Source organism: Danio rerio, chromosome 8, assembly GCF_049306965.1.
Source record: "Danio rerio strain Tuebingen ecotype United States chromosome 8, GRCz12tu, whole genome shotgun sequence".
In the NCBI taxonomy this organism is placed as follows: Eukaryota; Metazoa; Chordata; class Actinopteri; order Cypriniformes; family Danionidae; genus Danio; species Danio rerio.
The window spans coordinates 14,875,001-14,890,626 of record NC_133183.1 but is presented as its reverse complement, the minus strand read 5'-3'; the positions used below and the strand labels follow the sequence as shown (position 1 = coordinate 14,890,626).

Below are 15,626 nucleotides of genomic sequence, written 5' to 3'. Positions count from 1 at the left end.
CTTTGCATTTATGAGGAAAAAGCTTCCTTATAGATGTGACACCTCTCCGTTACGGATGTGATAGATGTGAAATTGCCACTGGTGTGACTTTGGTAAATCAAATATAATTGTTAGAAATCATTGTCAGACATTTTTCAGTATTTTTGAAGTACTATAAAATACTTGCTTACACAAAAAATGTAGAAAGAATTTCGCTATTTTGGTGAAACCTTCATTTTTTCATGGCAAGGGTGACATTTGCATGGAATTGCTCATATGTACCTGGTTTGTCAGCGATGGTGATAACAGTGCGTGGGTAACGGCCTAGTTTAGCACTTTGTCGTGGGTTGGTCAAATCCATGACAAACTGTTTGACCTGCTTGTCCTCCAGCAGGCCATCTTGCTCTCCAAGTTCCAGAAGTTTCACTGGGACAATCTTCTCTGTTTCACCTGCTCCATAGCTCAAGTCTCCATCTACCGAAATATAGTCCTGTACAGGAGAGAATGCAAAAAGTAGTATAAAAAAATACTGCAATCAAACAATGACAACTGAATGTTCCCATTACCCATTACTAATAAAATAATTAAAACATATTTTAAGAGCCATAATTATTTATAAACAATGGTACAACATTGCATTTTCAATATGTATGGAGCACATAACTATGAAGTTACATCAACATCAGTGAACTTCTATAAAATATATTAGAATATATAATATATATATATATATTAAATAAATATATTTATTTAATTTATATATTTATTTATTTATTTATTTTATTTATTTATTTTTTTTGGAAAATTAAAATCTAAAAATATATGTATGAAAAATTTTTATGCTGTATATGCACGTTTATTGACAAACTATTTAAAATAATATTTAAGAGTAATATTTGTTTTGTTATAAATAATCAGGTATGTTTCATAAATTTACAGCACATTTGTGAATAATGAAGTAATTATTATTAGTGAATAATAATTATTTAAATTCAATTAGTTGCAAATGTTTATAGACACTCATATATTCCAATGCATTTTTAATCAAAGCTGATCAAAATATCCATGATTATATCGCATGGCTTGAAGGCATCAGGAGGGCTAATTGAATGAAATACAATCACTACAAACCATTATGAAGAAAGCTGGTGTATTTTACCTTCTTGTCTTTAGCAGTGAGGTCTGCTGTGCTGTATGTGACTTGTGCCCGTCCATCCTCTATGATCTGACGTTTGATCGGGATGTTGGCCACTCCATCTTGACGGCTGTAGGTATATGACGGCTCCAGGAAGGTAAAGACACTCGAAGCTACAAGAGAACAAACAAACCAGAACAAAACTGATGATACAACACACATTCTCATATTGATACTAAATCTCACTAACCAAATTCACCTTTTTAATCTAATTCAAAATATATTCCAGTATTTTAATCTTCCAATATTCTGTATCTTAAGAAAATTTCTGTTGCTCTAAATGGATAGTTCAACTAAAAACATAATTAAATAAAATTAAATTAAATTTTCAATTTAAATGGATTTTTGAGTGAACTATCCCTTTTAAGATGCATAGATTTGGAAAGTTGGCTTTGCACTTTTTTCTTCCTACCCTGTTCCTTAAGCACTGTAATGTTGACATGATCTTTTCCAATCTTTGCGATTCCGACTGGAACATCCACAGCTTGCACAAGCAGCTCCTTCTTTTCATCGTCCTCATCTTTAATGAAGAGAGGAACCCGAACATCCACTGATTCCACGTTCTCCGGAAACTCCACTGCGCCTGCTGCTTCTACAAGACAAGAAAGAAAAGACACAAATGTTACAACAGGCAAGAAATTACTGCAGCAGAGATTTTTTCAAATAAATTTGTTAAGAGGAAAATAAAAAAAAAATTATTTCCAGCCTTTATTTCCAGTGGTCATACTTTATTTTGATGGTCTGTTTGTTAAATTGAAGTTACGTTGCAACTAATTCTCATTAAATTATAAGTAGACTGTTAAGTTGGGGTTAGGGTTGGGGTTAGGGTTAGTGTAAGTTGATATGTACTTGCTAAGTTTCTTATAGTCAGTTAAAGGTTTGTTTAGCAGCAGTATCAACAGATATTAAGCAGACAGTCTAATACCCAAATGGACCATCAACGTAAAGTGTTTCCTTATTTTTTTGTTGAACACAAAAAAGATTTTAAAGAAAGTTGTAAACAAATAGCAATTAACTTATTAATGAAGGAAAATATGATCAAGTTCAATGGCTACCATTTTTGAACATTCTTATAAATGTCTTTTTGTGTTCAAAAGGAGAAAGACAATCAAACAGCTTTGAAACAAGTGGAGGATGAGAAAATGATGACAGAGGTTTCATTTTTAGGTGAATTATCACTTTTAAGGCTTCTGTGTTGTGTGGAATCTGTACCTTTATCAGAAGCCACAGTGTAGTAGCCTGGAATCACCTTCAGGTCCCGGAAGTTTCCAGACTGAACCTGTTTATCTGTCAGTTTTACAATATCTGGGTAACTGGAGCGAGGGGCAGATAAAACTGTGTCCACAATTGTGTTGTTCTGTCTGTGAATTAAAAAAAAAATTACTCTTTCTCTTTTTGAGTTTAGAAATGTGTATTCCTTTGTCCTGTAAAGAAAGCTTCATTTTGCATTTAACTCATTTGACATTAGGAGGAAAGACTGAAATTGGTATGTTATGCTAAAACAGTTTTGGTCCCTTGTATACTTTTTTGGAATCAGTGTGGTGGAATACATTATACATTTTTTTCTGGATTCTTTAATATATACAGGGTTCATATTCAGATTTACTACTAAAATTTCATAACTTTTCCAGGACTGTCATGTAAATTTTCTTGTCCTAATGTTTCATGTAATGTCTAGATATACTTAGTAAATAATAAGAAAAACAATGCACATTGAAATTTATTACAGCACATCATAAAACACGCAATAGTATATTTCAAAAGTTCACACTTAGCTGATGGTTTATCATAAGCTTGTTTGGCATGCTGTCCCGGGAGAGAGTCCTGAGCTCAAGGGATCCTCGAGATCAGGGCTCCCTCCCATTCGCCGAGCAAGAGGGGAGATTGAGCTCAGGTACTGTAGATCTCAAAAACTCCCTGGCTGAAATTAAGGTGAACTACTTTGAAAAGGAATGTTGTTATGTATGATGCATATCTTTTACAGTATAGTTCATTCATGTTTTCCCAACACAAATTGATTAAGTTAACTTAACACTTTTAAGTTATGTGTATTGAACATAAAAAAATAAGTTGTCCCAATGAAATCTGAAGAATTGTGTTGTTTCAGCTCATTTTAAATAAGCAGGAATGAGCAAAAAAACAATGATTATAAGTGTTGGACAGTGGGAGGAAATCAGTAAACTAAGGGAAAACCCACACGGAAACGGGGAGAACATGTAAACTTTGCATAGAAACAACAATCGGCCCTCCGAGGACCAGAGCCAGTCGTGTTTTTGCTGTGGGGCAACAGTGCTAATCACTGGACCACCGTGCCACCCAATCTATGAGAAAAAGGAGAAGAGGACGAATGTGGGTTTCTTCCAGGCGAAAGTAAGCGTGGAATGAAGACATCTGATTAGCTAAAGTGGGACCGGCTGTGGTCAATCATAAGCATGTGATCCTCTCGAAATGTATAAATAAACTTCACTTAGTTTTTGTTAATTTTTATATCTGTTTAAAATAGATTTAGATAATGCTTACACAGCACTAATAATGTAGAAGCATTGTTAAACTAATCTCCATGACTCCTTCAAAACTTTGTGGGTTCTGTTCTGTTATTCAAGAACTTGACAAATTTACTTTTCCAGACTTTTCCAGGTTTTCCATGACCGTATGAACTTTGTATAAAGAAAACTAACTTACTATATATCTAACTAACAAGATATTTTTAATGTTTTATTATAAAAATGTATTTGGTGTCTCTTTTAATATAAATTGCAATCTAATTTGTTTTGTTTAAATGTATCCTTGCTTAATAAGCATTGCTTACTGATCACAACTTTTTTAATATTCACCATAATAAGCTCAGGCAAACAAAGACAGCCGTTTAGTCCTAATTTACATACTTATGCACTATTATATGTCTGAATAGTGCATAAGTATATAAATTATAAAGAAAATTTATCTAAAGAAAAAAAGCTTCCATGGAAAAAGCGTGGAATGTTGAACACTTCGTGGACACAACTGGCACAGCTTTAATGACACAGTGGAGGGTTCAGGGCTTTCAGACTCTGAAGATGAATGAGAAAATTATCTGGAAAATGTATACACTAGACAAGGGGTCACCAACCTTTATGAAACTGAGAGCTACTTCTTGGGTACCGATCAATGTGGAGGGCTACCAGTTTGATAAACACTTCTCAAATAACAAATTTGCTCAATTTACTTTTAATTATACTTTATGTTTTTGGAAATAATTAATGATATTCATCCATGTGAAGACACCAATCATGTTAATGATTCTCACTAAAGTTATCAACAATGATTTAACAGGGTAGGAAATACCCTGTATTTAATGTATCAATGTGCAACACTTTATTTGTATATATCTCTGCAAATATTTACATTTTTTAAATGATTACTTCTATATTAGATGAAGCTTACTGGTAAGTGGCGCTATGGTGAGCTATTTTTAGAACAGGCCTGCGGGCAACACATTTGATCATCGCAGGCTACCTAGTGCCCGCGGGCACAATGTTGGTGACCCCTGCACTAGACAGTTGACTGCACAAGTACTGAGTGTATAAATGCATAGTTCATCATTTGGGAAACAACTAAATTATTTGATCAACGCTAGCTCAATTGTAGCTACTGTACCTCTTTCCAGAATTTCTTTGTGTCCTGAGGGAAAAGAAAAAATGGTACATTCAGACACGCATCAAAATCTGAGACTCATCCAATGATTAAGAAACATTTGCCCACAAGGCACAGCCACGCCAAAGCTAATGAGTCACACCTGAACAGAGTCTTCTGCACTGGTTGTGCGCCCGGGATCTGCAGGAACACGTCATTGAGCTGTTCGGGAAGAAACAACAGACATCAGCAGACGGGCATGACGGTTCATGTGTGAAAATCGGTTTCTTTTTTTGAGTGAAGCATCACATATATATGAGCACTCACGTTGTCCTCTACTTCTCGTCTGAGCATGTCTGTGTCCCGAGCGTCAGGGTTAGAAAGAACTTCTGAAAACTGGCGGTTCAGACGAAGAGAAACAGGATACTGGACTAGGAGGAAAAATACAGAGGGATTAATGGATATGTATATCATTTATGAACTTTTATTTGACTCTGGCTTTGAAACGACAAAGTATATGGTAATTGTTAGCATGATGTTAGGTTAACGGTTGCTTTCATGCAAATATACAAACTTTTTAAAGGTATTTCTATACTAACTACATGGAGCAAAAACACTGTAAAGTGTTACCAGTATTTGTTTAATAATAATATTAATAATAATAATAAAAACAATATAAAAAACAATGTTTAGACTCACTGGTCTCTTTGGGGTTGGGTCTGATTTGGTTCTGGGGGTGATTCGTTCCTCGATGAACATTGTCTGCCACTTTCCAGCGCACAACGTCTGTGCTCTTGAGCGGGCCGCTGCGCACCATTGGGGTGTCCAAATAATCATTTTGCAGAAAAGACTGACGTAGCAGGTACTGGTTTTCTTTAAAGCCCACCATACGACCTGTCCATTACATATTAAGGACAATTAATTATGTGTGTTTCCACCAAAATATAGATAACGTAACTTAAAGTACGTATGAAAGCATATAACTACCTCTTGCACAGCACGGGAGAAGAGCAAGACAGGACTGTTGGAGACAGACATCAATTATAAATAGATCTATGGTGAAATATTGTGTTCTCCTGACAAAAATAGTTTCTCAAAAACAAAATATTTGCGTTTTCTCATACAAGTTATGTGACCTCAAGAAACTTTGCAATTACTTATCTAACATTTGCCTTTACTGTATTTTTACAGTATTGCAATACACCAAAAAAAAAAAGTGCATTGTCTAGCAAAACATTTCATGCAACAATGCTTGTGAGCTTTGTGTGTCCCGGACAAGCTTCTATATATATATATATATATATATATATATATATATATATATATATATATATATATATATATATATATATAAATATATATATATATATATATATATATATATATATATATATATATATACATACAGTTGAAGTCAGAATTATTAGCCCCGCTGTTTATTTTTTCCCTCAATTTCTGTTTAATGGAGAGAAGATTCATCAACACATTTCTAAACATAATAGTTTTAATAACTCATCTCTAATAACTAATTTATTTTATCTTTGCCATGATGACAGTAAATAATATTTTACTAGATATTTTAAGACACTTCTATACAGCTTAAAGTGACATTTAAAGGCTTAACTAGGTTAATTAGGTAGTTATTGTATAACAATGGCTTGTTCTGCAGACTATAGACAAAAAATAGCTTAAAGGGGCTAATAATTTTGACCTTAAAATGGCTTTTAAAAAATTAAAAACTGATTTTCTTATAGCCAAAACTTTCTTAAACTAAATATATATATATATATATATATATATATATATATATATATATATATATATATATATATATATATATATATATATATATATATATATAGTTTAATTCAATAATATAAGCCCACTCTTTTTAAAATATTTCCCAAATTATGTTTAACAGAGCAAGGAAATTTTCACAGAATGTAGAAATAAGTAATGTATATAAAGTATATATATTTATATAAACTTATATAAAAACAAAAATATTTGGTATGTATTTAGATTAGATGTGTGTGTGTGTGTGTGTGTGTGTGTGTGTGTGTGTGTGTGTGTGTGTGTGTGTGTGTGTGTGTGTGTCTTCACAAAAAAACAATACAATCTGTATTAATATGCATGTGTGAGCATCTACCTGGCAGCAGGCGCAGTATTTCCAGCAACAGAGCAAAAGCAAACCAAGTAACAGCATCAGAAACATAATGAGAGGAATGAGCCACAGGAAACCTGCAGGTGGACAATCTGGCACACAAAAACTACTCAGTTAGATAACGTAGTGCACATAACTACATTGGGGCAATTAAAACTGCAGTTATATTATAATTTTAGTAATTAAATAATGATATTTATGTACAGTTCAGTTATTTGAAATATTTACTTAATTTGTTATAAAGCCTGAAATCTAATCTTTTCCAGCCTTTGAAATGTTTTTGTAGCCTTCTCCTAACCAGTGCCTTTCTATAACATCATCCCAAAGGTCTTTTGAAAGCAGGGTGTAAAGGTATAGATTTTCACAGGGTATGATGATTCTCTATAGGCACTGGATGAGAATCTGTTTAAAATTTACCAACACGCCTACCAAACCACATAAATCTTAGTTTTATCATAATAAAAGTACAGTTATTATTCATATATATCTCACCTTTCTTTTTCTTCACTAGGACGCGGTGTTCTTTGTCTGTGATGTTCGATGGATAATTCACATTATAGTGATATGTGCAGTCATCATCTTCATCACGGAAACTGCATGTCTCGATTACATTTTTATCTGTGAACAATTCATTGTTTCATCATCAACTCATAAACAAAGTCTAGCTACTGTATGGTGTCATATATTAAAGAGAGATCTGACGATTTACCTTCTTCAAGCTCATCCACCCTGACAATTTTGAAGGGACACTCATCGCATTTCCGTCCTTTCCTTTCACCGGTGCTCCAGGCCTGGCACTGGACGCAGCTCCTCTTGGCTTCACACATACCCACTTGTTGCTGCAGGACAGACAGTTGGAATGAGGACTTTTTTAAACGGGTTGCATTATGCTTTCAACTTCCTTAAGAGTAAGATGAAAAATCTGCGTAAGATTTTCTGTTTCAGTAAACACATGCTAACTCAATTGTTTTGCTTTAATATGGCAATGTACACGTCATGATATTGTAGACGTAAATAAATCCTGCCAATGAGTTGGGGCATGATTGAGTTGTGTTAGTAGTGTGTTGTTTTCATGTCCAAGAGAGGTTATTTCACAGATCTAATATACTGATACACACGTGATTTCTTCTCCAACTGTTTACATTCACAAGCATGCCTCACATTACCGTAGGTGAATCTCTGTTTTCCCCCTCAACCATTTCATGTATTTGATGTGAAAGAAAAAGTAGTGTAATATTCACTCGACTCATCATCTGACAACCGCCGTGCATTGATCCAATAAGTTAAAATACTCCCTGATATTAACATAGTAGCTGTGTGGCTTAGGCAAGTGCAAGAATTCAACAGAAACTATTTTTAATGCTCATTTATAAATACAGAAATGACCCCTAGAATTAAAAGCATTGAAATTGATGCACATTCAATTAAAATGGACCTGAAATAAGGACAAAGAAGTGTAGGGTGGTGGATAATTTCATCCTTCGGGAACCAACTGGATTGTTGGAAGATGGCCGTTGCTAACAAAATGAAGAAGGGTTGAACAAAAGCAGGACAGAAATAAGACACACCCTGATAGCCCTGCCCTAAAGGCATTCATGTGACCAGAAGTAAAGACGTTTTGAGAGTGGAGGGAAGGTTATGGGGATTGATTAAAGATTATGAGGGCTTAAAAAGTACATGTCTAGTAAAAAGGGGCGTGACAGGACGACTTTAAAATGTAAAGCAAAACAGACAGTTGTACCTGAAAGTTGGCTTCGCAGGTAGGACTCAGTGGAAGTCCTGAGTGTTCACACTCACAGCGGCCACATTTACACACACCACGGTCATTACAGATGCCCTGCAAAAGAGAAGAGCAAATTTATTATGTACTCTACAGACCAGTTTTACACGTTTTTACAATGTGTTTGGTTATATTTTTATGTTTTGCACAAAAACATTTAGTATGCATACATTTAGAAAAAATAACTGCCTACTCTAAACCCTGAACATCATTGAACATATTGTACTAACACATTTGTCAAGAGCTAAATCAGTTCTCTCAGACTACTGTTTCTCAACTAGAGGATCACAACCCAAAAGGAGGTCACAGAAGACTTTTGAGTGGGTTGCGAAATGAGTGGCTTTAAGTGGCAATTCATGTGCATCAATAAAAATCCACGTTCACCCCAAAATGAAATCTCTACAATCACATTTTTTCAACCTCTGGGTGTTCAAAACCCTTTAATTTTTTTATTCCGTTAAACACAAACTTCTTCTTCTACTATAGAAGTCAATGGGTACCATCAATCAGCATTTTTCAAAACATCTTCTTTTGTTTTCTAGAGAAGAAAGCAATTCATAGAGGTTTAAAACCACATGAAGGAGAGTAAATGGAAGTACATTTTATTTTAGGGTAAACTATCCCTTTAAGTATAGTGGGGTGGTGCTGGTGTTCATTTTTGGGTCAAATTTTCAATGGCCAAGCCAGTAGAGAACCACTGCCCTGTGACAGACATGCTTTAGCTAAACTAAAGGTTTAATAAAAACAGAGTGTTTATATATATATATTTTTTCAATTTACCCCTTTGCTATCCCGGCATGAGTCATTGCTGGTGGGACATTCACAGGCCTCTCCACTCCATCCCGGAGAACAAACACATCTGCCCATGCTGCAGCTTCCACGCTCTGTTATTGCAAACAAAAGCAATATCAACCAGTTAAAGCACTCCATACAACATTAATTCTGAAATTCCTGTCTGGAATTCATCCCACATGCAAATCCTGGGATATATTAAATCCAAAAATCTTTTTACAAACCATTACAGAGAAATCCACCAAATCTCTGGCACTGAGATTTGTCAAACTGGCAGTAGGGCCCTTCAAACTGGTTGGGGTTATAACACACACAGGTCCCACACATGCAGTCTCCTCTGCCTGAGCACGGCTCTGTCTTTCCTCGTTCTATGCACATGACAGAGTCTGTGGAGGCGCCCGCTGAACAGTTACACAAAGGGCCGAGCCTGTAAGGGGCAGGGCATAGATAAAATGAGGATTAAAATAATCTTTTCAACTATAAATGGAAGATTACTGAGGTGTGTTTACTATTTCAGTCTTTCTACATCAAAATATCTTGTTTAAAGGTATAGATCATGCAAAAATTTAGTTGTACTCATCCCCAAGTGTTTGCAGACCTTTCTGAGTTTTTCTTCTGTTAAATAAAAAAGAAGATATTTTGAAGAATGCTGAAAAATGTTACAATTGTCTTCATTTGTCGGAAAGCAAATACTATCAAAGTCAATAGTTAAAGGTTTTCAACATTCTTCAAAATATCTTCTTTTTGTGTTAGACAGAAGAAAGAAACTCATAAAGGTTTGAAACAAGTGAAGAGTGAGAAAATGATGACAGATTTGTCATGTTTGGGTGAACTATCCCTTTAATCTAATGCTTTTGATCAAACTGTTTCTGAATTTTATTTTTAAATGTGATATGTACACAAATATAATATATTTGTGTTTACTTCACTCAACAATGTAATTTTAACACAATGCTTCCTATAGTGATGTGCTCATTGTTTTCAGAAAAATACTTGCAGCATCCCAATTCGCACACTATCCATCCTAAATAGTATTTGAAAATATAATTAGTATGTCCCAAATCATAGTATTTTGAAAACAGTATGTCAAAAGTTCCCAGATGGTTTACAATTTTTGGTCAAATAATTTAACTGTACAATCGTCCGTGTATATATCTATGGAAACTTCTACTGTGTACTCGTGAATTCGATTAGAACTACAAACGCGGGTGAAAAGTGTAAAAAAACTACAAATATGATGGGTGCGCGAAACCAACCGTAAAGTAGAGAGGCTTCGGTAAAGATGTTTGCATGCCTGTTTTTATTCATATCTAGCCAATTGGAAATTTTTTAAATGTCGTTTCCTATGTTATATTTCATCTGCAACAACAATACTGAACTTAAATAAAGACATGTTTGGACATTAACATCTGAATGCAGAATGATCCAAAGACCTGACTTGTGAATGGCAGATTAAACACACAGCTGAATCTCCGATAAGGTAGGAAAATAAATATGACAGATGATGTGTGGATGATTGACAGGGCTCATAACTAAGCAACACAACAATCTGTTAACGAAAAAAAAAGTAGTATGTCCCTAAGCTTGCATACTCTTCTGTTACACACTCAAAAGTATATATTTTTCCTTCACAAAAAAGTACATACTTTTAGGGCATAGTATAAGTATGCGAATTGGGATGCACTAAATCTAAAAACATAAATTTCACTGGTACCATCCTGCATAGCACTGGCATTTCCCACAGACCAGATCTCCATGGCCAGTACAGCGCACTGCATTTTTAACCGGGGTCTGAAAATAAAGTAAGCAGAAGTGTAAGATATGAAATGAACACACGGAACTGGAGAAGAGTTGTACAGAGGCAGCAAGTGTTACCTTTTCACAGTCACAGGTTGGACAGAGCACCTCTGCATTGATTTTAAAGGCAGAGCTGAAGGTGGTGGGCTTGACTCTCAAGGTTCCTGCGCGGTCAGCCTGGTTGACCTTACACACGGGCTCTTCTCCTACCTGATTAAGGGCCTTCATACGCACTTTAAATTTACCCTGGAAACAGTGTGGCAAAGTTTTCACATTTTAAAAAGTCTTAATACAGCCCAGCTAACAATTTTGTGTTTAATAGATGTCTAATAGACATCTAAGAATAGCCTAAAAATAGACTAGTCGTCAAATAGAAAGAACAGACAGACTTTATACAGTATGTGTAGTCATTCATTTCAATTTAGCCTTGTTTTAGCCACAACGACTATGTTTAGACGTCTATTAGACATCTATTAAATATCTTTTAAAAACAAAAAATGCTTGCTGGGATGCCTTTCTGGAATACTTGATTCTGATTGATTGGATAAACATTGTAAGGTACGATATTTTCAGATAACAATAACAAAAACAATATATTAACAAATACAATAACATTATAATAACAAATGTATTTATGTGTAAGAAAAACAACTGTTTCTATAAGATTTACATTCAATTAAAGAACTAATTGGAGACATGGTGGCTCAGTGGTTAGCACTGGCACCTCAGTTTGCATGTTCTCTCCGTGTTCGTGTGGGATTCCTCTGAGTGCTCCGGTTTCCCCCACAGTTCAAAGACATGCTCTATAGGTCAGTTAAATAAACTAAATTGTCCACATTGTATGAGTGTGTATGTGAGTGTATGGGTGTTTACCAGCACTGGGTTGCGGCTAAAAGGGCACCCACTGCAAAAAACATATGCTGGAGCAGTTGGCGGTTCATTCCGCTGTAGCGACCTCTGATAATGATTTTAAAAATTATTATAGCACAGATCAATGTTTTGTGTCGAACTGTTTAGTTTTGTGGCCGGCAAGTAGCAGTTTAATAAGCAGGATAATGCACATCCAACCATTTTTTCCTGCAAAATAAAAACCTTCAGTCTTACACAACAGTGCTGTGCTTTGCTATATTGCGACAACAACCGGCTGGATGTACATTATCCCTTTTTTAATTGTGTGGGTTGTTTTAAAATTGTGGCCATATTTCTGTTGGCTACATTATAATTTAGGAAATTAAATATGAACATTCATTCATTCGTTTTCTTTTCGGGGTCGCCACAGCGCAATGAACCGCCAACTTATCCAGCATATGTTTTACGCAGCGGATGCCATTCCAGCTGCAACCCATCACTGGAAAACATCAACACACACTCATTCACACATACACTACGTATACTTTAGCCTACCCAATTTACCTATAGCACATGTCTTTGGACTTGTGGGGGAAACCGGAGCACCCGGAGGAAACCCATGCTAACACAGGGAGAACATGTAAACTCAGAAGAAATGCCAACTGACCCAGCCGAGGCTCGAATCAGCAACCTTCTTAATGTGAGGCAATCATGCTACACCGCAACGCCCTTTAATATGAACATAACTCTTTAAAAACAAATCATTTACAAATATGTTTGCAAAAACAGCTACATCAATGTAAAAAATGAACTGATAGGTAGAGTATGGTTAAGCTTTAAAACTAAAGCAAAACGACTCACAGTTTGTCCTGGTGTGATTTTGAAATTGCCATATTCAGAAAAGGTGCCAGACTGAGAGAAAATCTTGGTTTCCACTGCCTTTGGTCTGTCCTCTGCACGAATACTGATCTTGGAACGAATATTCTGTAGATAAAACAAACCAGCAAATAATTTTGTTATAGTTTTTTTTTTTTATTTGAAAAAGAAAAACAAAGCTTTAAGGGTATGAAAATAAATACCTCAAAAGCTTTTTCTAAAATGCTCAGGATATTAGATGAATCCTCCTGTAACTGTCCCAGCTCAGCAATGGGGAAGTATTCATGAAGTTTCTATATACAACGGAAAGCACCACGATATTACATTTTCATTTGTGTCTAAAATCATTTTAAATGTAGACAAGATTTACTTGTCAGAATAAAAAAAAAAATCAAAGACATACAAACCTCATAGTATGAGTATGAGTGATTAGTAACAGCGAAAATTGGGATGATGTTATGTTTCACCAAAAGTCGCACTAGAGTCGGTATAGATGGGTAATCTTGACGAACATCATGCGTGTAGTTTCCATCTACATTCAGATGGCATTGCTCATCATTGCGGTCCAAGATGCCAGCGAGCACGTTGGCACCATCTGCCTCATAATGGAAAGCTGATTCAGTGGAGAAGACCAGCAAGTGTGTGCTGTCTTTCCTCCAGCCAATTTGGTCCTGTGAAAAGAGGATAAAATGATACTCTACTCAGTTCCTTGAACGAACACTCGTCAAGTGTGTACCAAATGTGAATAAAAATCAGTGTTGGTCATTACATGAGACTGTGAAACTCCCTAGCTGGCCAGCAGTGGTACTGAAAAATCACACTCATGTAAAAGTACCATTAATTGCCAAAAAGAATTGTGCAAGTAAAGGCATCTGTTCTAAATACTACTCAAAGTAGGAGTAAAAAGTCGCCTTTCTAAATGTACTCAAATGTAGAAAATTATTACATAGCTTACATCTGCAGTTTAAATTAAAAAATGTTCTAAATGTTAGTTAAAATATTTGCCATTCATGGACTATAAATGTACAATGTAAGATGAATTTAACATAAGAACACATTACATTAATATGTGCACCTATAGTAAGCCAATAGCAAGTAGCTGCGTTTACATGCAGAACCAAATCTGTGTAACCTAATGCCGAGTTCAGACTGCATGATTTTCAAAGTAGTCGTGTCACAGATGTTTTCACATTGCATGACTTTGTTTACACTGTAGGATGGATCAGCCCTTGGAGAGTTCACACTGCATGACTTTAAAATAGAAAAAAATCAGACAACTTTGTCCAAACTACGTCTCACAACCAAACACATGCGAGAGGTGACATGAAAACAACGCAAGGTCAGGTAATATATCTTTCACTCATGCAGCGCTGATGGAATAAATGAAAATTGTGGATGTATTTGAAAACGTAACATTCTGTAGTGCATTTAGTTATTGTTTAAGGCCACACAGTAGGCATCATTCCTCTTCTCATTAGTGACACACGGTCTAAACAGTCTCTCAGTCATCATGTGTAATGATTTTGAATCTTCTTGAACATTTTTAATGCTTCCACGCTGTACATATTTACTGCATTTATAAAGCATCTGTGTCCTGAGGTCAGTCTGTCTGATGTGACTTTTCTATGAGTGATTTGATGGAAGGGTCTGATTGTTCTGCTTAGGAAATCGCTATAGATAAGATAAAATAAATATATATTGTGACTGCAGGTTGAAATAAAATAGCAAATAGTAAAAGAATCGATATAGTATTAAAAATGTACTTATGTAAATTGTAAAAGTAAAAATATACATTTTTTAACTATTCAATAGTAAAATTTCTGATAAAACTACTCAATTAAAGTATTTGTAATTTATTATTTGACATCACTGTAAACATTTTTATTCATTCTAATGATGCCTGATCATGCAACATGGTTTATTATGATGATTATTAGATTATTGCCTAAATTACCTACACCGTGTACACTTGTGGGGGACACCTCGGGGGGTCGTGGGATAATGGGGGGGGGTGTCGCTTGGTGATTTCCTAAAATCAAATTCATTTGATTAAACTATTAGAATTACTATATTTTTCCCCATAACCTACAGAAAATAAAAATAGTAGTTAATAGTTATATAAAAAACAAGCTATTTTTTTTCCATTAGATTGCTACCCCTGGGGTCATTACATTAGATTAAAGACAGAGCAATAGGGTCAGATGCAGCAGAGTGAGGCACCAGGTTAAACTTTTAAACACCTTTACATCACTCATGTAGATTAAAAATAAATACAGGTCACAATCGAACATAGAGGATGATCTCTGAGTGGTGTTTTCCAAAATTAAATAAAGAATAGACTTGGGATTATTCATGTGTGACCACCATCGCTTGCAAGGTTTGTATGTTTATAACCTTTTCAGAGGATGTTGGGGGTCTAGAATCACTGGCATTGTTATTTTAGGGGTCGCAAGCTGAAAAGTTTAGGAACCCCTGATCTAAAGCATGGACATTTGTGTAAAAAATACTAATAAATAAATAAATAACCTTACTCTAGCTATAGCTTTTGGTGTCAGGAATTTTACTTATTGTCTGTACCAGTG

General features: G+C 35.1%; 1 protein-coding gene across 8 annotated transcripts in view; it reads right to left on the bottom strand.

Moving 5' to 3' along the window:
* Positions 1–15,626, bottom strand: part of itgb4 (integrin, beta 4) — a 57,698-nt gene that overhangs the window by 26,777 nt on the left and 15,295 nt on the right. For all 8 annotated transcript variants that reach the window (XM_073909161.1, XM_068222877.2, XM_005166790.6 and 5 more), the window contains 20 exon segments: positions 13,452–13,715; positions 13,248–13,337; positions 13,030–13,152; positions 11,398–11,565; positions 11,237–11,313; positions 9,747–9,949; positions 9,511–9,614; positions 8,692–8,787; positions 7,660–7,789; positions 7,443–7,568; positions 6,936–7,042; positions 5,774–5,807; positions 5,486–5,680; positions 5,114–5,217; positions 4,950–5,008; positions 4,811–4,834; positions 2,387–2,535; positions 1,587–1,766; positions 1,139–1,287; positions 262–469 (listed from right to left, as the gene is read on the bottom strand). In XM_073909161.1, the coding sequence (XP_073765262.1) occupies positions 262–469; positions 1,139–1,287; positions 1,587–1,766; positions 2,387–2,535; positions 4,811–4,834; positions 4,950–5,008; positions 5,114–5,217; positions 5,486–5,680; positions 5,774–5,807; positions 6,936–7,042; positions 7,443–7,568; positions 7,660–7,789; positions 8,692–8,787; positions 9,511–9,614; positions 9,747–9,949; positions 11,237–11,313; positions 11,398–11,565; positions 13,030–13,152; positions 13,248–13,337; positions 13,452–13,715 (2,590 nt within the window).